The sequence below is a fragment of the Henckelia pumila genome, chromosome 4 (assembly GCF_033568475.1).
Source record: "Henckelia pumila isolate YLH828 chromosome 4, ASM3356847v2, whole genome shotgun sequence".
Classification (NCBI taxonomy): domain Eukaryota; kingdom Viridiplantae; phylum Streptophyta; class Magnoliopsida; order Lamiales; family Gesneriaceae; genus Henckelia; species Henckelia pumila.
The window spans coordinates 145,999,544-146,019,906 of record NC_133123.1 but is presented as its reverse complement, the minus strand read 5'-3'; the positions used below and the strand labels follow the sequence as shown (position 1 = coordinate 146,019,906).

The 20,363-nt window shown below is 35.7% G+C and overlaps 1 protein-coding gene across 6 annotated transcripts; it reads left to right on the top strand.

Annotated features, from left to right (window-relative positions):
- The first annotated feature begins 13,273 nt into the window (after positions 1-13,273).
- On the top strand, positions 13,274-16,547 carry LOC140859937 (uncharacterized). Of its 6 annotated transcripts, none has more exons than XM_073262572.1 (4): positions 13,274-13,789; positions 14,137-14,276; positions 14,368-14,764; positions 15,312-16,547. In XM_073262572.1, the coding sequence occupies exons 2-4, from the start codon at positions 14,171-14,173 to the stop codon at positions 16,399-16,401; spliced, it is 1,593 nt and encodes a 530-aa protein (XP_073118673.1). In that variant the 5' UTR covers positions 13,274-13,789; positions 14,137-14,170; the 3' UTR covers positions 16,402-16,547. The 6 variants fall into 6 exon arrangements, with proteins under 6 accessions (XP_073118673.1, XP_073118672.1, XP_073118669.1 ...); XM_073262571.1 differs by having other exon boundaries at positions 14,133-14,276; XM_073262568.1 differs by having other exon boundaries at positions 14,022-14,276.
- Positions 16,548-20,363: the final 3,816 nt, after the last annotated feature.

Sequence of the window (20,363 nt, the reverse complement as noted above, 5' to 3'; positions counted from 1 at the left end):
CTAAACGGTAGGCCAACGTGCCCACTCTCTCCAAGATCTCGAATGGCCCTATATATCTCGGATTAAGCTTGCCTCTCCGGCCAAATCGCACTACTCCCTTCATAGGTGACACCTTCAGGAATACGTGATCACCTACAGCGAACTCCAAATCTCGTCGTCGAGTATCTGCATAACTCTTCTGACGACTCTGAGCAGTCCTCATGCGATCCCGAATCTGTGTCACAATATCAGCTGTCTGCTGCACAATCTCAGGACCAAGTAAAATCCTCTCACCGACCTCATCCCAATACACAGGAGATCTGCACCTCCTCCCGTACAATGCTGCATAAGGAGACATACCTATAGACGACTGAAAACTGTTGTTATAGGTAAACTCCACTAATGGCATTCTAGTCTCCCACGAGCCCTGAAAGTCGATGACACAAGCTCTCAGTAGATCCTCGAGAACCTGGATCACTCTCTCAGACTGACCATCTGTCTGGGGATGGAACGCTGTACTGAACAAAAGTCTAGTCCCCAATGCAGTGTGCAAACTCCTCCAAAATGCAGACGTAAATCTCGGATCTCTGTCTGATACTATCGACACTGGTATGCCATGCAGTCTAACAATCTCCTTGATGTAAAGCTCTGCATACTGTGTCAACGAGTAAGTAGTCCTCACCGGTAAGAAATGAGCTGACTTGGTGAGTCTATCCACGATCACCCAAATAGCTGTGCAACCTCTGGCACTCCTCGGTAAGCCAACTACAAAGTCCATCTTAATATTCTCCCATTTCCATTCCGAAATAGGAAGAGGTCTAAGAAGTCCTGCTGGACGCTGATGCTCTGCCTTGACCTGCTGACAAGTCAAGCACTCTGACACAACTTTCCCGATGTCTCTCTTCATCCCGGGCCACCAATACAATAACTGCAAATCTCGATACATCTTCGTACTTCCGGGGTGAATGGAGTACGGAGATGTGTGAGCCTCTGCTAAGATCTCAGCTCTCAACTGATCGACGTTCGGTACCCACATCCTACCACGGTACTGAACAATGCCATCCACAACTGTATACAGAAGATTACCCTTGGCCTCATCTCTCTGTCTCCATCGCTGCAACTCCTCATCAGTAGACTGTCCATCCCTGATCCGATCTCGCAGAACTGGCTGCACCGTCAACACTGACAAGCTCGGTGCATGACCACTCGAGTAAAACTCCAAATCAAACCTCTGAATCTCACTCTGCAGTGGTAGCTGCACGGACAAACACGATACCACTGACGACTTCCGACTCAAAGCATCAGCCACTACATTAGCTTTACCTGGATGGTAGCTAATGTCACAGTCATAATCCTTCACCAACTCCAACCATCTCCGTTGCCTCATGTTCAACTCCTTCTGAGTGAAGAAGTACTTAAGGCTCTTATGATCAGTGAAAATCTTGCACTTCTCGCCATACAGATAGTGCCTCCAGATTTTCAAAGCAAAAACCACTGCCGCTAACTCCAAGTCATGTGTCGGGTAGTTATGCTCATGAATCTTCAACTGCCTCGACGCATAAGCAATAACCTTACCACACTGCATAAGTACTGCGCCTAAACCTAGCTTAGACGCGTCGGTGTACACCACTAACTCCTCGTGTGGTACTGTCATCGCTAAAACCGGTGCAGTAGTGAGTGCTTTCTTCAGCTGATCGAAGCTTCTCTGATAGTCTGAACTCCAAATAAACTTCGCGTTCTTCTTGGTTAAGGAAGTCAAGGGTACTGCAATAGAGAAAAAACCCTTGATGAACTTCCTATAGTATCCAAGAAACTGCGAATCTCTGAAGCATTCTTCGGAATGCCCCATTTTTGCACTGCCTCAACCTTCGACTGATCCACTGCAATCCCATCTCTCGAAATAATGTGGCCAAGAAATGCCACCTGCTCGAGCCAAAACTCGCACTTGCTGAACTTGGCATACAAACGATGCTCCCTCAAAGTCTGCAAGGCTGCCTGTAGGTGCTGTCTATGCTCCTCAATACTCCTAGAGTAGATCAAGATATCATCAATGAAGACTATGATGAACTGATCTAGATACGGCTGAAAAACTCGGTTCATGAGATCCATGAAAACCTCTGGAGCATTTGTCATCCCAAATGGCATCACTAAGAACTCGTAATGCCCATAACGTGTCCGGAAAGCAGTCTTGGACACATCTGCCTCTCTAACTCGCAGCTGATGGTAACCAGATCGCAGGTCGATCTTGGAGAACACCGAAGCTCCCTGCAACTGATCAAATAAGTCCTCTATCCTCGGCAGTGGGTACTTATTCTTCACTGTGACCCTATTGAGCTCTCGATAATCGATGCACAGTCTCATACTGCCATCCTTCTTCTTCACAAATAACACCGGAGCTCCCCATGGAGAAAAGCTAGGACGAACAAAGCCTTTCTCTAATAACTCCTGAATCTGCTCCTTCAACTCTTTCATCTCGGTAGGAGCAAGTCTGTACGGTGCCTTAGAGATAGGCACGGTGTCTGGCACTAAGTCGATGCTGAACTCTACATCTCTCACTGGTGGAATTCCTGCAACATCCTCCGGAAAGACATCCGAAAAGTCACGAACCACCTCTATCTCTGATAATGATCTGCTAGGTGATTCTATGGCCATGACAATACTTGCTAGAAACCCCTGGCAACCCCGTCTCAACAACTTCCTCGCCTGAATAAGAGATATCACCTGAGGAAAATCACTGCCCTGAGATGCATGGAAAGTAAACGGGTCGCCTTCTGATGGTTTCACTGACACTGATCTTCGACGAAAATCAATCGAAGCTCCATTGACTGTCAACCAGTCCATACCCAATATCAAATCAAACCCGCTCAACGGCAAAACCACTACATCTGCGCGAATGGAGTGCCCCTGTAGCTCCAACTACAGTTCTCGAATGACACTAGAGGTAGAAATAATCTGTCCTGACGGCATAGTGACATCATAACCACTGTCGGCAAATCTCAGGTGTGATGCCTATCCGTCTGATAAACTCTAGGGAGATATGGAGTTTCCTCCTACTAGAATTCTCCCGATGATTAATGAGGTATCTGGGTCTGCCTCCTCAGCCTGCATGACAAACACCCGCCCAGTGGTGTTCTTCTTCCTTGAGCAGTTGTATGCCCCATTCCCTAGCTCCTTGCAGTGGTAGCAAACGTTGGAACCGATCAAACACTGACCTGAGTGAGGCCTCTGACACTATGGGCACAAGGGAACTACTCCTGTCTTAGGGGCCCCGCCCCTCTGCTGCTGCTGCGGCTGGCGCCCCTAAGGCCTCTGCTGTTGTCCCTGCTGATTCGGGCCCTTAGACGGCCCAGTAAACTGCTTCTTCGCAGAAGGCTGCGAAGATGGTCGATAAGCTCCTGGCTGGAACTGCCTCTTGCCTTGCTGTTACCTCTGCATCTCTCGTCTCCCTTCCTCAGAACGCAATGCTCTGCTAACTGCCGCCTTGTAAGTAGTGACATCCAACATGCGAACGTCATGCTTGATGTCAGCCCGCAATCCACAAACTGTCTCAACTTGTCTGGTGCACTCAGCAAAAGAGGCACGAAGCGACACCCTCTCTCGAACTGGGTAATGTAATCCACCACATGTTTCTTTACGTAAATCGCCATGCATAACTAAGTGTTTTAACATTAATGCTAACTTAAATTCTTAAAAGTGAATCATGCTATAAACACTTAAAACTTACAGACCGGTAGCGTGGATTTCTGAGCTCGCATAGCAGTAATGACCCCTCCAAGGACCGTGCTCTGATACCAACTGAAACGACCCTAACTCTCTAAATAATAAATAAATATGCGGAATTTTTTTTTTATTACTTACTAAATAATAATATGTACATACATGCCCATACATATATGCACAGAATAAATAGATTTAAAAATAAATAAACTAAGTAAAAATGCAACCTTTAATAAATTAAACATCTGAGTCAAACATTTAATAAAATACTGCCATAAGCAAAAATAAATAAGATTTGCATGCACTAAAAATTGTTAAATAAAATGAGTAATACTTTCATCCACTGAAAATAAATAAAAGTATAACATGCTGAAATATTCAAAAACATGCGTAACAGACTCAGACGTCTATCACGGTCACGGGGTCACTGCATGTCCGCTCATATGTCCTCGCCGCCGGTGGGTACCACATCCTCCTCTACGTACTCACCTGCACCATACCAGTGTAGTGAGCCTAGAGGCCCAACATGCTAACATAACAAGGGTTTAAAATAATTTAAATCACTTTAATACTAATACATAACATATACATGAATGAGCATGCTTAAAAATATCATGACATAACATAACTTAAATTAAACTTAAATATCATAATCATACATAATACATAAACATTGTTGAGCAAATTATTTTCTAACATCGCATGGTTGTATCCATAGTGTAACCTTAAATCATACATTAAATACTGATCAGCGTGAAAACCAACGTACGTGACGGTGACGAATCACCTCTTAAATTGGCAGTAAACTGCCCTTCAATAGTTCACATATGGGGACGAATCCCCCTAAAATTGTCACACTACTTCAACTTCCAACATAAAAATTATTTTCTTTTGCTCAACCTTAAACATTAAATCATGCATAAAAATTATTTCATGAATGCATGTACTTAAATAAAATGTGTGTCCTTCATATATATTTAATTTAAATTTCATACTAACATATAATTATTAAAATAACTTCCATGCATAAAAATAATTAAATATATATATTCAGGACACATGCAAATTTCTCATTGATTGTACTGACTGCTGGCCCTAACACTCAAGCTCAATTACTTAAATCTAGCCCATTAACACTGAGACTGGCCCATTAACATACTTAAGCCCAACATTACATTTCTAAGCCCAATTAATTAATTAAAACCCATTAGCACATACTTGGCCCAATAACAACTTAATCTGACCCAATGAGCCTAAAAGCCCAAAGACTGGCCCAATAATTTCCGTGGGCTCCAAAGCCCATAAAAATTATTGGACTAACTTAAAATAATTATTCAAGCCCATTAAAAAACTTAAATGTAGCCCATTAATTTAATTAATCTAATTAGCCCAATTAAAACACTTTAACTTAATAATTAACTTAAAAATAAAATACCCGAGCCCGACTAACTTAACCCGGACCCGAACCCACTAGACTTGACCCATGACTTACTGAAACCGACCCGGACCCATGACCCGACCCGGAAAGCACCAAGAACCCTAAAACCCGAAACTCTATCTCCCCTTGTGCTGCGGCCGTGAGCAGCCCTGAGCGGCTTTAGAAAAACTAACCGTGCCACCTGCTCCGGCCACCTTTGGCCATGAAACTACCGCCCATACTTAAAAACATCAATACGGTTCTAATCCCACAAATTTTACCTCAAACGGATCTCTGTAGAGGGAGAACGAACCAAAACAATCTACCCCTAGTTTCTGCTCACGCGCAGAATGCAACCAGAGGCTTCAGGCCGTTCGGCCGCTCATCTCCGACAACCACCGGCCGGAAAAATTACTTGTACAACCTTCCCCAAGGTCTTGGGGTTCTAACCCAATTGGAATCACCCTCAAACTCGTCTTCAACAGTGCACACGGACCATTCTCCTAAAACCGCTCAAACTGCAATCTGTTGCGCATCAGAAATAGATGGCTTCGGTTCCAGCCTGTTACACCCATAAAACCTGACCAATCTCGACCCTAGGGACCCTAACACACCCACCTAGACATGCACCAGCAGTTGGTCGTACCATGTTGGAAGAAAACGTGAGTCATGATCAAACAAATGCATAAACATGTCATGAACATCAAAACCGATCCTTAAATCTGAAAATTTGAAGAAAAATCGATGTTACACAATACACACTCTATAATATCTGATAGGTACAAAAATTTGGAAGAAAAACATGCCTTGCACCGTTAAAAGAAGAGGTAGGAGCGTGTAGAACGAATCCGGGACGACGAGACGAAAAACGATCAACTTTGGAGCTTCAAAGATTATGGCTATGGAGTTGAAGTTTTCTGTCAAAACTGTGGTGGAGGCTGATGAAGAAGGGTGGGAGGCGGCTAGGAAGAGTTTGATCGGTTAAAGATTTTAGGGTTAAATATTAGATAATTACTTAAAATACAAAACCTATTTAGATAATATACTATAAAATAATAATTAAACTATTACTAATAATAAAAAAATCTGATGTAAAAGCATAAATCCCGAAATTATAATTTAAGGGATTTTTAAAATTTAATAAAAGTCATTAAAATGACTTATTTTGGCTAAAAATAAATCCTTAAATAAATATATAAATAAATACTAAAATTTTCTTGACAAAATACCTTAAAATATTATTTTAAGGCTCATATGGCTCATAATTTATTTTTGGCTAAATATTTTGGTATCTCGTCCGTCTACGGTCCCGTCTACGCGATCAAAATAATTAAATACTAAAAATCATAAAAATCTCAAATTATGGGTTAAATGCTTGAAAATAAATCTTAAAACATGCACAAATAATTCACATCATAATTTAACCCATAAATCTAAAATTTTAAATAATTAAGTTTCCTAATTATGCATGCGGATTTACGTATTTAAAAATACCGGGTGTTACAGTTACCTTGTTTGAATGAATCTTGGTTTTGAGCAGAGGCCAAATCCTTGCTTTCCCTTAACGATCACTTGATCAACTGGTACTTTCTCTATGGATCTTCATGTTTACTCTAACCATGAATCTTCAATGGTTGGTTTCCAACCTTATCCTCCTTACGCCCTGCTTGTTTAGTTATTAGCCATAAGACTTATTTTTGTTTCTGATTTTATGTTTCTTAGTTTCTGATAGTTTTCATACGTCTTGTATGAACCAGATTGTAAGAAACTTGAGAAGAGAGAGATACTCAAACTTCACTTCTCCATTTACAACACAAACATCTCCTTTTATAGGCGTGGAGAAACGCATACAGTAGTAAAAATAAAGGAAGAGGGGGACCATACTACATAATGGAAAACAGCTCATTTTACATCTGAGTGGATGCCTTTCACATGTGGTGTGGTCCACGATTTCATTTGTTTTTACATTGTGTCACTTTCTGAATCACTGGTACATTCGGACTATTTCTTTATTGGTTTGTCTTCTTTGACAGCTGGTTTGTCCTCTTTTACAGATGCTTCTTCTGTCTGAATGGGTTGGCAATGTCCACATTTGTGAGTGAAAATCATGGTTCTTAGTCTTTGACATAACATTTGTTGGGTTTCTCGGGTCATGTCAGCTCTTGCTTCATAGATTGGAGCTTCGAATTGAGCTAACATGACTTATTCTTTCTTTTGGATTGTCTCCTTGTGTCCAGTGGTTAATAAAATTTTACTGGTTGCAAAATTTATTTTAACCTTTGAGTTTTCATCAATCTTTCCCGTCTTTGAGATCATGTCAATCAATGTCTTTATTCTTATCTCAGGAAGTGTTGAGATATCCATTACTGGTTTCTCTTCATTTGATCCTTCAAATAAAAACTTGTCTTTATTTTTTCGACATTGAATGTATATCATCATCGGCTGATAGAATTTGTCATTTTCCCAATCTGGAAGGGTTGAATGAATACTTAATGTTCACACTGGTTCGTCCTTGAAGACTGCTTTCTTGAACTGGATAATACTATTTCTCAGTTGATATGGAAATAGTTCTATCTCTTGATTGTTGGGACTGACTTCTAATCCGCTTAATAATCCATTTGAAAAGAATCTTGCGACTTCATGCGCTGGAGCACCTTGTAGTGTTCTTGCTCTTGATATGCTTTGTGTGTCACAAGTTTGTAGCCAAGATCCTGCAAATGGTTTGGCTATTCTCAAATAGTTTAGTGTTTCAAAGAATTCAGTTTTGAGTTTTTCTGAAAAATTTGTTTTTTCAAAAATTGGTTTTTGTGGTCGCAGATTGACCATCTTTCTTTTTCTTGTTTCAAGGGCACTTTTAAACGTCCTTTCTTCTTTTTCATTTTTCTCGGTGTTGGCTGTGACCACCGGTTCTTTCTTTTTTTCTTTTTCTTTTCCTTTTTCTTTTTCTTTGTTATCAGTGTTGGCTGTGACCACTGATTGTTTTTCATTCATCTCCATTATTTTGTCAAATGGAGTTGCTAACTTGATTGGTGTTCTTGGTGAGGATGATGATGACGAGGTTGTCATCTTTTCTTTTATCCTCTGAATTTTTCCATTTATATTCTTTTTCCTTTGTTGAAAATCTGAATTTCTTCATCTATGTCAATCAATTGTTCTTTTAATTGATCTAATTGCTCCATTCTGCACAAGAAACATATATATATATATATATATATATATATATATATATATATATATATATATATAATGGTTAGAAATTTAACTCTTTATTGTGAGTAATTCGGATAGTTTTATTATGCGTATCATTGCATTTATGAATTCTTTTGCAAGAATTGAACCAATCTTCATGAGATTGATTATTTTACTCATAGAGTAATTCATGTTTCTGAATATAAATCTCATTTCATCAATTTATATTCTCCATGCTTTCTAAGGCATGTTCGGATGACTCACAGTAATTTTCTGGATCTTTTTTGTTATTCTGGTACTACGGATAGTATAATTTGGATGAAGTTCTCTAGTTAATGCGTCGGGTAATGAATTGTTCGTTCCTTTGACATGCTGGATCTCGAACTGTTAATGGTTCAATTCCAATTGCCATCTAATTAACCTTGCTGCATTTCTCCCTGTATTTCTTGATATTTTTCTTGTCTTGAAATATGTTAAATTCATATTATCCGTTCTTACTAAAAATGGTTTAGAAATAAGATAAATCTCATAATTTCTAATTGTATATATTAAAGCTAATAATTCTTTTTCATTTGAATGATAATTTAGTTGTGCACCTTGAAAAGTTTCTGATGTATAATTACATAATTCTTCATTATTCCTAGTAGCTGTTTTAGTAAGTTCTTCTAAATTTCTTTCTCCTGTATAAGCTTTTAAACATGCTCCCCAGTATTCATCTGAGACGTCTGTTTCAATTATTATTATGTCTTTATTTGAAAGAAAATATAATTCGGGAAGATTACTAATTATCTTATTTTTAATAGTGTCAATATAATTAGTATCTTCTTTAGACCATTTCCACTTATAGTCTTGTTTAAGTTTTGTCTGAAGAGGTTTTCTGATTTCTACAAGTTTCTTAATGTAATTTCCAGAATAAGTTAATAATCCTAAAAATCTTCTTAATTGATCTTTATCCTTGATTTCACTAGAAAAATCGTGAATTTTCTTAAGTATATGCTGTTGTAAACAATGTTTTCCATCTTCTATTTGTAATCCTAAATAATTTATTTTTGTTTTAAACAATTGTGCTTTCTTTTCAGAAAATATAATTTCATCTTTATGACAAATATCTAATACTGTCATGAGGTTTTTATAATGTTGATCTAGTATTTTTGAATAAATTAATATATCATCTATATAAACACAACAAAAATCTACACATGATTTAAAAAATTCATCCATATATCTTTGAAAGATACCTGGTGCTTGTTTAAGTCCGAAAGATAATACAGTCAATTGATATTGTTCTTTTGAACAACTGAATGATGTAAGTAATTGTGTTTGTGGTTCTAGCTGAATTGCCAGAATCCTGATTTACAATCTAAACTGGAGAAATATTTCATTCCTCCTATATAAGATAGTAAATCATTCTTGTTTGGGATGTAATATCCATCTATAATTGTTGCATTATTCATTTTTTGATAATCAATTACCATTCTTTTCTTATCAGTGTCTTTCTTACTGACATAAAAGGCTGGCGAAGAGTGTGGACTCTTGCTTGGGATGATTATCTTAAGTTTTAGTAATTCTTGAACCTCTTTTTCGAATATTTTTACATCATCCATGTTGCATCTTCTTGGTGCTTCACGGATTGTGATATTAGGGTCTTTAAGTTTTATTGAAGCAATGAATTGTTTTCTTTTCTTAATTTTGTCCTGAGGATTTTCAGAACAAATATCATGAAATTTTTTCATGATTTCTTTTTCATGATTAATTGTTAAAATATTTTCTATTTTTAGTTCTATTGGATTTGTATTTTGTTTATGAAAATTCTTTGTAAATCCTTCATTTCCTACACGAAATGCTGTTCGTATTTTAGGAATATAAATCATTGATGATCCTTTGTTTAAAGTTATATGATTTTCAAATTGTGTAAAAGAAAGATATTCTCTTAAAAAGTTATTTCCTATTATAATGTCCATTCCTGATTCTAATTGGTATATAATGAGTATTACAAATTTTGTTTTCTCAATTTTTATTTTTAATTTTTCTGCTACTGTATCAAGCATGATTATTGATCCATCTCCTATTCGAACTTTTAATCCTTTATCATATTTCTTCCAATAATGATTTGGAAGTATATGTTTGCTTCCTAAACACATACTTGCTCATGTATCAACATAAGCATGTATATGATATGGTTTATGTTCTTTGATTTTAATTTGAATTTTTATATATATACTATTTGGATTGGTTTTGTTTTTATTATTATCCATTCTCTCATTTTTTTTTATTTTATGAATTTTAAGGATAAGTGTATAATTGGTATTTATAAACAAAAGTTTCTCTCTCCAGAGAGTTGAAAGTAAGTTTTATTTATGTAGGGATTTATAAATAAGTTAGAAATTGGTTTAGAGAGTGATTGACAATTAATTTATCAAATGTGATCATGTGAGTACCGTAAGTTAAATATTCTGTCGTCATTATAACCCGCATAAAATAAGGAAGAATAACATATAGTAAAATAAAAATTAAAACATAACATCCGATGGAAAAAAAAGGAAAATATTCTAAAGTGTAGTATACGTATAATTTTATAATATATATATATATATATATATATATATATATATATATATATATATAAACATTGCATGCCAACGAGTATTATAGATTATTGTTGCATTTCGTTTTCCATCTTCTATATTTGTCCTTTCTTTCTGTCCCCTATATATGGCTCCTCGCTAAATCCCTTCATACATCATATTATGAACAATTAATTACTCTAATTCAATTTAAGAGTACTAATTTGACCACCAAAAGTCTATATCTACGAAATTTTTTTGAATCCAAGTCGATGCTATAATCATGAGTATTGGCGTGTTGACTCAAGAATGTTGTCATGATACCATAACGCGTCTCGGGTTTATTTTAAATTTTATTTTTGAACAGAAAACAAGAATAACGAAACCCAATCAATCTTAGCTTGAAGAGGAAAATAAGGGCATTAATTTGATTTAGATTAATAATAATGACTACGTTGAGGATATTATAAAGCTTTGAATTATATTTTAGCTAGGTATATTATATATAGGTCCACTTTGGTGGTCTAGGAATTGCCAATAGGCAATAATACAAAGGGCAAAATTGATATAATTAATTAGTCACACATCGATATACATTGCAAGGAGTTGGAAAGGTTAATTGATGCAATTAATAAACTATATATATAATTGGAGGTGGTAAAAATGAAATAATTTAAAATGTAGAAAAATTATTAAATTTGTATCCAAAATATTATTAATTCTAGGGGTAACTAAATCAACCATAAGAAATTTATCTATGATGTAAATTCTATTTTAGTCCACTTCCTGTCCTATTTTCGTGGGCCCTAGATGATGACGTTGATGTCTGAATAGTCGATTCCGGGCCCGGCCCAATCACATCATCGAGAAATAAAATTTATCCATTTAATTAATTATTTTTTAAACCATTTTTCTTTGGTTTGTAACTTTTACAGAAATACATTTCAGGCTTTTCCAAGTGCTATGAAATTTACTGTTTCAATTATTAGTCTAAATATATAGGTATTGCATTTCTTGGACTTCTTATATTAAATGAAATGATTGGAATCCGGACTTTTGTTATTGTAATAAAAATTAGAATCCATAAAAATGACCTATATATACACAAGTTTAAAATGATAGGAAGGAGTTAGAAGTCCAACATAGAAACACGTACCGATATGTTGATTTGGATAGATGAATTTGATTTATCAATGCATTAATTTCATATGAAAATTTTGAATGGATTTGAAACACATTACAATGATTAATAAAAGTGTATCGATTAAATGAGAATCGATCTAAGATTCACCTAAATGTATATATCAAATGAAAATCTATACTTTGAAATTTATCGATCCAAACAAATTCACGGATAATCGAGTGGTATTCCTCAAAACTCATGTATTTGTTGGCTTCACAAGTTTTTTGTTCCACCCATATTTAATAAGTAATACATTTTTTTTGAAAAAAAAATTTAGTTTGAAGAAAAAGTATTTAAAAAAGATTCCTCATATTTTGTTATGACATGTGAGCTGGAACAGCATGTTAAGACTTTGGTTGGGAAAGATCCCATTTCAAGAATAAAAAAATAATGAGGGATGGACAAGAAAATGACAAATCGATAGTAATTTTTTAAATTTTCATTTCTAATATCTATATATCTTTTATTAATCAATACCAACAAGAAAAAAAAGTTATTTTGTATAGCTAAGGTGGTGCAATATTCAAATAGCAAGCATGCGACATTGGGAAGAATGTCTAAAAATAATAATAATTGGTGGGTCACGGAAAGTAATAGTGTACATGTTGATTTATTTTACTTTATTTATTTATTATTTGCAATTGTAAATAATAAATCATGATACGTACAAAATGAATCAGGTCACAACTAAGTCAAACAAATGCATTAAATTTCTTAGAATTTTAGTCAACACTAATTAGTTTGCTAGTTAGTTAACCATCAATCAGTCAAGTTTTAAACCATCGATATATAATTATTAACCATATATCAAAACTCAATTAAAATATTGTATAACTAATTAAATAAGATATGTAATGCCAATGGACATTGATAAATGAAAATATCATGAAATGAAAGATTAGCAAATAATTGTGAAACAAATTAAAGAAAATGATAACTTTTTTTTAAAAAAATAATGGGGTTGGTCACAAAGACTTAATCAATGACTCAATCATGCATGTCCGATCGATCCACAATAAATAAATAAATAAAATACAAATCTGAAAGGCATCTACTGCCAACTTTATTTCTAGTGTAAAAAATCATGCAAATTTATATATCAATGTCTCTTTCTATAATATAAAAAAACCAAGTCTCTTTTTCACATGGCGGCTTTTCTTGTGTCGCTTTATATAAGAGAAGTGAAAGGTGGAGTGAGTTCAAAAAATTTATTAATTTGTTTTTTTAAAAAAAAATTTAAATTTTTCTGGGGTTTGGAGAAGAGAACAAAAGTAAAGACAGAAAGTGCACGTCAGAGTTAGCCGTAGGGGGGTGTGTTATTTTTTGTGCAAAGGGTGGATTAATTAATTTTCAGAGATTTCTTCTCATCCACATCTCTTTCTTCTAAAAAAAAAACACACACAAACACGCACTGAAAAAGCATTTTTTTTAAGCAAAAATCCTGAACTGAAGATGGGTACTCTAGCTTATTATTAATTTGTTCTTACAAGGCACATGCGTGTTTCTGATCTGGTTTTCTTGGTTTTAGCAAGAAAATCTTGAACAAAAACTTGTGGTTTTCTTCTCTAGCTATTTCTTCTTCTTCTTTTTTTGGTATCATCTTCATGAGTCAGATTTTAGCTTTATCTTCCTTTTTATTATATTTTATTTCTCAAGAAAAGAAATAGTTGTCTGTTGCGGTGATGCCAAAGGGGTGGAAGAAGAAGCCATCATCAAGAATGGAGATGAAGTTTTTTTAAGGTTCAAACAAGAAACTAGACTTTTAAGGAACACATATTTGTCCAGTTTTCACCTACTTTAGCCTTTTTCTAGGTTAGTATTTTGTCTTTAGATCTCAAAAATCCTGTCTTATTGTTAAGAAAAAGTTAAAGATCTGTGGACTCATCCACACCCCATGATGCAACAGTACTTGGATTTCTAGCTAATGATTATGCTTTTGCTGATGTATTAATTAATTTGCATCTGTTTAAAGAAATTATATTCAGATTTAAAAGAGGAAAAAGAAAGATGAAAACTTTAGCATCGATTCAACAAACTCCTGTGGAAGAAAACATGTCTAACTTGACTACTGCATCTGGTGAAGCTAGTGTTTCTTCGAGTAACAAGAACGACAATGGTGGAATGTATCATCCACTCTATAATTTCCCTCCCACAGATCAACCACAGCCACAGCCACAGCCACAGCCACAACCAATCAAGAAAAAGAGAAACCAACCAGGCCATCCAGGTAAAAAAACAGAAACAAAAAAAAAGCCCAGCTTTATGATTTCTCCAGTTTTGGTTATATATATATAATATGATATCTTTTTTTTTACCAGACCCTGATGCAGAAGTGATAGCTTTGTCCCCGAGAACCCTTATGGCAACCAACAGATTTGTGTGTGAAATCTGCAACAAAGGTTTTCAAAGGGACCAAAACCTGCAGCTACACAGAAGAGGACACAATCTCCCATGGAAGCTGAAGCAGAGAACAAGCAAAGAGATAAGGAAAAAAGTGTATGTTTGCCCAGAAAGCAGCTGTGTCCACCATGAGCCATCGAGGGCATTGGGAGATTTGACGGGAATTAAGAAGCACTTTTGCAGAAAACATGGAGAGAAGAAATGGAAATGTGAGAAATGCTCCAAGAGGTATGCGGTTCAATCTGACTGGAAAGCACACTCAAAGATTTGTGGCACCAAAGAATACAGATGTGACTGTGGAACTATCTTCTCCAGGTAATTCAACTTTTAGATACCAAAAATCAACCATTTTTTTTTAAAAATCAAAATTTGCATAGGTAGTTACAAATTGAGTTACCCAAATTTCTTGATTATTAATTATTTAGTTTATCAAGGTTTCTCCTTTTTGGATCTGTGTGAAGTTGATCCCATCAATCACTGTATAAAAATGGCTAGCTAGCTATAGAAGGCATTTCTTGATTTTCTAATCTCTTAACTGTTTTTGTCCTCTTATATTATATTTCTCAAACAGCTTATTCTTCTTTTCGGGCTAATCAACATTTCCATTTTCCAGGGACTTCATTTTCAAAATTTTCAACTGATTTGACACACACTTGTTGATTAAAATATTCCTCTATAACTGTAAATTAGCATATTTCCCATATCCTGTCAAATGAGACCCCCACTCACTCTTCAGAAACAAACAGAAGACTCGACCAATAAAAAATAATTATTCAGCAAATTCACATCCCATCAACCAAATAAAAGCATATGTGCATTTGTTTCTTGAATTAATGTAATTTTCTTGCTGGATCTTTTTCAGGAGAGATAGCTTTATCACACACAGAGCTTTTTGTGATGCTCTAGCAGAAGAAAATGCAAGAAATATAACAATCCCATTTCAAGGCGCTGGGTCAGGAGCTTCTTCTCATCACATGAATCTCCAACAAATTCAATCCCAATTGAACAATAATACAAATGAGACATTTCCCATCAAGAAAGAGGAACAAAACTTCAGCATGAGGCCAGAGATCCCACCATGGCTATCTTGCACATCATTTCTTGGCCCACAGCCCATTGACCTCATGACCAGCAGTACCACCACTCCATCATCATCACTCTTTCAAGATTTTCAGCACAGCCAGAATCATCATCATCATGATCAGGATCAGAATCAGAATCCAAATCCAAATCCAAACCCTAACCCTAGCAACAGCATGGGCCCCACCCCACTACCCCACTACCACCACCACCACCCCCTACCACCCCCCTCTCCTCACCTCTCAGCAACTGCATTGCTGCAGAAAGCAGCTCAGATGGGCGCAAAAGGCATCAGCAGCAACCAATGTGCATCACCCGCGGGTGTGTTTATGAGGCCACACCAAGCTCACATGTCCGCTGGCGATTCTTCTTCTGGTCAAAATGTAACAGCTGGTTTTGGTTTAAACTTGTCTTCACGTGACGAGTTTATCAGTGGCTTGACTTCATTTGGGAATAAAGCTGCAGCAATGACAGGTGGTGGTGGTGCTAGTACAGGACCAGGTGACACTAGCATTACCATTAGCAACAACACCACCAACAATATTATTAATATTAATAATAACCCTCTTTCTTCTGCGTCATCTTCTTTCCTCCATGAAATGATAATGAACAGCCACCCCAGCCATGTTCCTCTGATTGGCGAAGAAATGAATATTGCATTTGGTGGGATCTTGAATTATCCTTTCGCGACAAAGAAATTAGTTCGCAATGGTAGTGGAAATGAAGGTGGTGGTGGAAACGATGGATTGACGAGGGATTTCTTGGGACTGAGGCCTTTGTCTCGAAGTGAACTTCTGAGTTTGACTGGTTTCAGCAACTGCATGAACAGTAGTGCTGATGGAAATCAAACCCAGAAATCTTGGCAAGGTTAAATCTTTTGAGGACCCTTTAGTTTGAATTTTGTTTTCTTTGAATCTTCTTGATCATTCTGACAAATGTTGAAATTCGAAACCCTAGCAATCTCTTGCTCAGATATACAAACGTACATAAGTATGTTGAATGATGCTATTAATCATGATATTTTTTTTGAATTTAGATCGATTATGATTAGGTAATATATTGGCAGTTTGCATTATTGGTTTTCTTAGTTAATTAATTTATTTTGGAACTTTTAGCTAGGATGATGCAAAATATTACATATATATATTATATAATTTAAGTGTAAATTGAAAAAGTAAAATTTTGAGAGTTAATTTATTTATTTATTTGCTTTTAAAAACATGTGAAGGAAAATATTAATGTTGCATGAGTGTCAGTGAGTTTATTGAATGCAAAGTTTGATCAGTAATAAATTTGGGTTATGATTAAAATTGAATGCTTCTCGGACCACATAAATATGCAATGAATGAATATATACACACTTATTCCTATATTCAATTTATTTTGAATTCTACTTCTATAAATGGCCAATCCAAATTAAATAATTTTAAAAAAAATCCAAAATTGAAGCTGCGTGCAGCTCGTAAACCGAGACAAATTAGACAAGTTCCCGATGAATTAAATTTCTTTATGCATAAACAGAGAATGTTTTTGAATTTATTCCATCCATACATCAAACAAATTAGGAGTATTTTGAAAGTCGACGTCATGCATGTTGCATGAAAAGCTTAATATAATCCACACGAGCTTGTTATAGTTCCTTCATTCACTTGAATTGTACGTTCTTATTAGCTTTAATTTGTGAAGATATAAAATAATAAAAATAAAAAAGTCCAACATAGATACATTATACATATATACATACATGTGATTATGTGAATATATATTATTACAGTGCCCAAGTTCTATAAAAAAAACATAAACAGGATTCTTGAAATTTTTATTCTAAAACGCAAAACAAAAGGTGGGATTCAATCCCAAGAACTTAGATAGATGATCAGGTGACAAAACAATACCCCACCCCATCCCATCCCATCCCCCTATAAGGCTGCTGCATGCCCCCAGCTATATATATATATATATAATGTGTATATGTATGTAACGTGGGAAGTTATGCAAGGTAGAATGAAAAGGACGGGGCAGATCATGGTCATCGTCTTGTCACTATAATGGCAGTAGCTTTAGGCCGTGTAATTATCTATACTCTATATATATCGAAAAAGAAATTTCTTTTTTAAAAAACAAAAACAAAAAATTAAGGGCAAATTATTTTAAACTCCCCACTACCAAATTTTTCTTTAACTTAACTCTCTACCCACCATTTTTTTTTATTTTCACTCCCTAGTGGTCCTCATTTTTAAATTAAAAATTAAATAAAACTTATCCTTTGTACGTGGCTTTGTTATACCTATCGAACCAGTCCCGGCCATGCAAGACTATCAGTTACGCAAGGTTTTCAGCCGATATACTCCGGATTAAGGGTCCAACGTGCTTTCGTAAGATAAATTGAATTTAAATACCTCTTTGACCATAATGTCGTCGGGTCATACGCAGTCGCAACAAATGTTTTCTGCACAAGCTCCTTCAACGACACCCAACACAACCTTAATTCGTTTTCTACCTTAAGACGTATGTTACAAAATTTTCGGCGAGTTTCTTTACTCCCCGGCAGCTTGCTGTTCCACAAAAGGTTTCTCTTCTTTTCGAAGAGTTCTTCCGCAAATGCTGTAGTTTTTCCTGTTATTGTGTTCAAAAGGAACGATCCATTCACAGAATTCTGATAAAATTTGAATGGAAACTTGACTTTGTCTATCTCAGTAAGACAGACCCAAATACCCCATGCCCTTTTGGTTGAGATCTCATTTTCCCCGAAAGTGGACACCAAGGGTATTTCTTCAGTTTTAGGATCCTTGATAAATTTATGACTGTTTATATCAGGTCTCTTCAGCTTGATGAAATGAAAGGGTTCATGTGATCCTTTCACTGTTGGTTTTGGAGCTGCACTACAAAAGTATAACTCAAGCACATCTCCTCTGGACAAATGATCATTATTTGTCCATGTTTCTTGGACTGCTTCCTGGATTCATTTTGGTAACTGTGATATCTCCGGTAAGCTTGGTGACGTTGTATAAACTGAGGCCAAAGCCCCAAATTCATACCATAGTTTTACATTTTTACGATTGACATTGTTTTTTAGCCAAACCCTTGGATATATTCCTGCAACATCAACCCTGCAAGTGTTCGGGTTGATTTCACTCCTTGTATTCAATTTCTCCCACCTTTGTTGATAAACCTGGAATGGAGAAATAATAGATGGATTAGTATCAATCTTAGATTTGCCCTTGTCAGTGTTGGGCCTAAGATTGATCTCTTCCTCTTTTACCCCAGAGGCGGAGGGTTGACTTGATGAGTTATCCTCATCAATTGTTGCTTCATCCAGATCATCAAAGGCTGATGATAGATTATCACTTGTTTCTTGAGTTTTGGATTCCTCAACATCTTGTTTCACAACCGGTGATTGTATTTCTTGTTCTTGTAAAACCAATGGTTTTAGCATATCTTGTTTATGAGAAAATAATGGTTTCTCTATAGCCTTCACAATTGGCCCTTGAATAGCAGCCCATAGTTGTGTTTGAGCTTGCATACATCCTGTAATTCGATTAGATACTTTGATCCGATCAGCTTGTTGTAACCTGCCGGCCATTTCAGCATTAATGGCTAACTGGTTGAACTCGTTTTGAAGCAACCCAAGGTGTTCCCTGAGATGCCTCTGCATTTTCATGATGGAATCCACGTCACTGCCTTCCATCTCTTGTTAAGAAATCTGCAAGAATATTTTCATGAGATTTAATAATAACAATATCAAAAATATAATTTTGACATAATGCTTGCCATCTTAATAACCTAGCTTTCTCAGGTTTAGATTCAATCTTATTTTAGGAAAGCTTTTACCTGGGTGTTATCAACCTTCAGAGTGAATTTTTTAGCAAGTAAAAATAATGGCCATTTTTCAAAAGCCCTTTTAACTGCATAAAATTCCTTCTCGTTGATATGTCATCTAATGGCCTCAGATTCTGAAAAAAGACCGCTACAGTATCTGCATGGTATTTTCCCATCTGGAGTGATCTTGGTAAGGACTGCTGCCCACCAATCGTCACTGGCATCCGTAAATAATACCAGATCATCTTCATCTACGGGTATAACCATTTTTGGGAGATTCTTACATATCTCTTTTAATTGGTTTACCCCTTTAGTATGGTCATCGGTCCATATAAACCTAGCATCCTTTTTTAACAAAGGACTGAACACCTTTCTGTACATTGCTAGATTGTTAATAAGCATCCCTGCAAAATTAACTACTCCAAGAAAACTCTGGAGTTGTTTTACATCTTTGAGTTTATCTGGAAAATTCTTTACCTTTTTCACAATATGGGGTTGTAGAATTATTCCAGTTTCATCAATCTCAATACCGAGGAATTCAATTTTCCTTGTTGCTATGACTACTTTCTTTTCAGATAAAACCAGTCCTTCTTGTTTACAATTTTAAAGAAAATCTCTAAGTGTTTAACGTGTTCGTCTATTTTTTTTATGCTATAAGAATATCATCAATATAAACAAACATAAAGTTGAAATAATCTTTAAAAAGGTTATCCATCTTTCTTTGAAATATCTGGGGTGCATTAGCTAATCTCATAGGCATAACTTCCCAAATATAGTGTCCTTGTGGAGTAGAGAAGGCTGTGAATTTCTTACTTCCTTATTCCATTCGAATCTGGTAAAATCCATACTTACAATCAAATTTTGAGAACACTCTAGCATTTCGTACACAGCTAATTAGGTGTTCTCTACTTGATATGAAGTACCCATCAAACTCCAGGATTTTATTAATACCTTGGTAGTTAATAACTAGCCTGGGTTTCCCTCTTTTTATTTCACCATGATTTCTAACCAGAAA

Bases quoted from the DNA above. Each gene is read 5' to 3' on its own strand.
- LOC140859937 (XM_073262568.1), top strand. From the start codon at position 14,057: ATGAAAACTTTAGCATCGATTCAACAAACTCCTGTGGAAGAAAACATG. The intron at 14,277-14,367 runs GTAAAAAAACAG...TTTTTTTACCAG, and splicing joins AAACCAACCAGGCCATCCAG to ACCCTGATGCAGAAGTGATA. The intron at 14,765-15,311 runs GTAATTCAACTT...GATCTTTTTCAG, and splicing joins TGTGGAACTATCTTCTCCAG to GAGAGATAGCTTTATCACAC.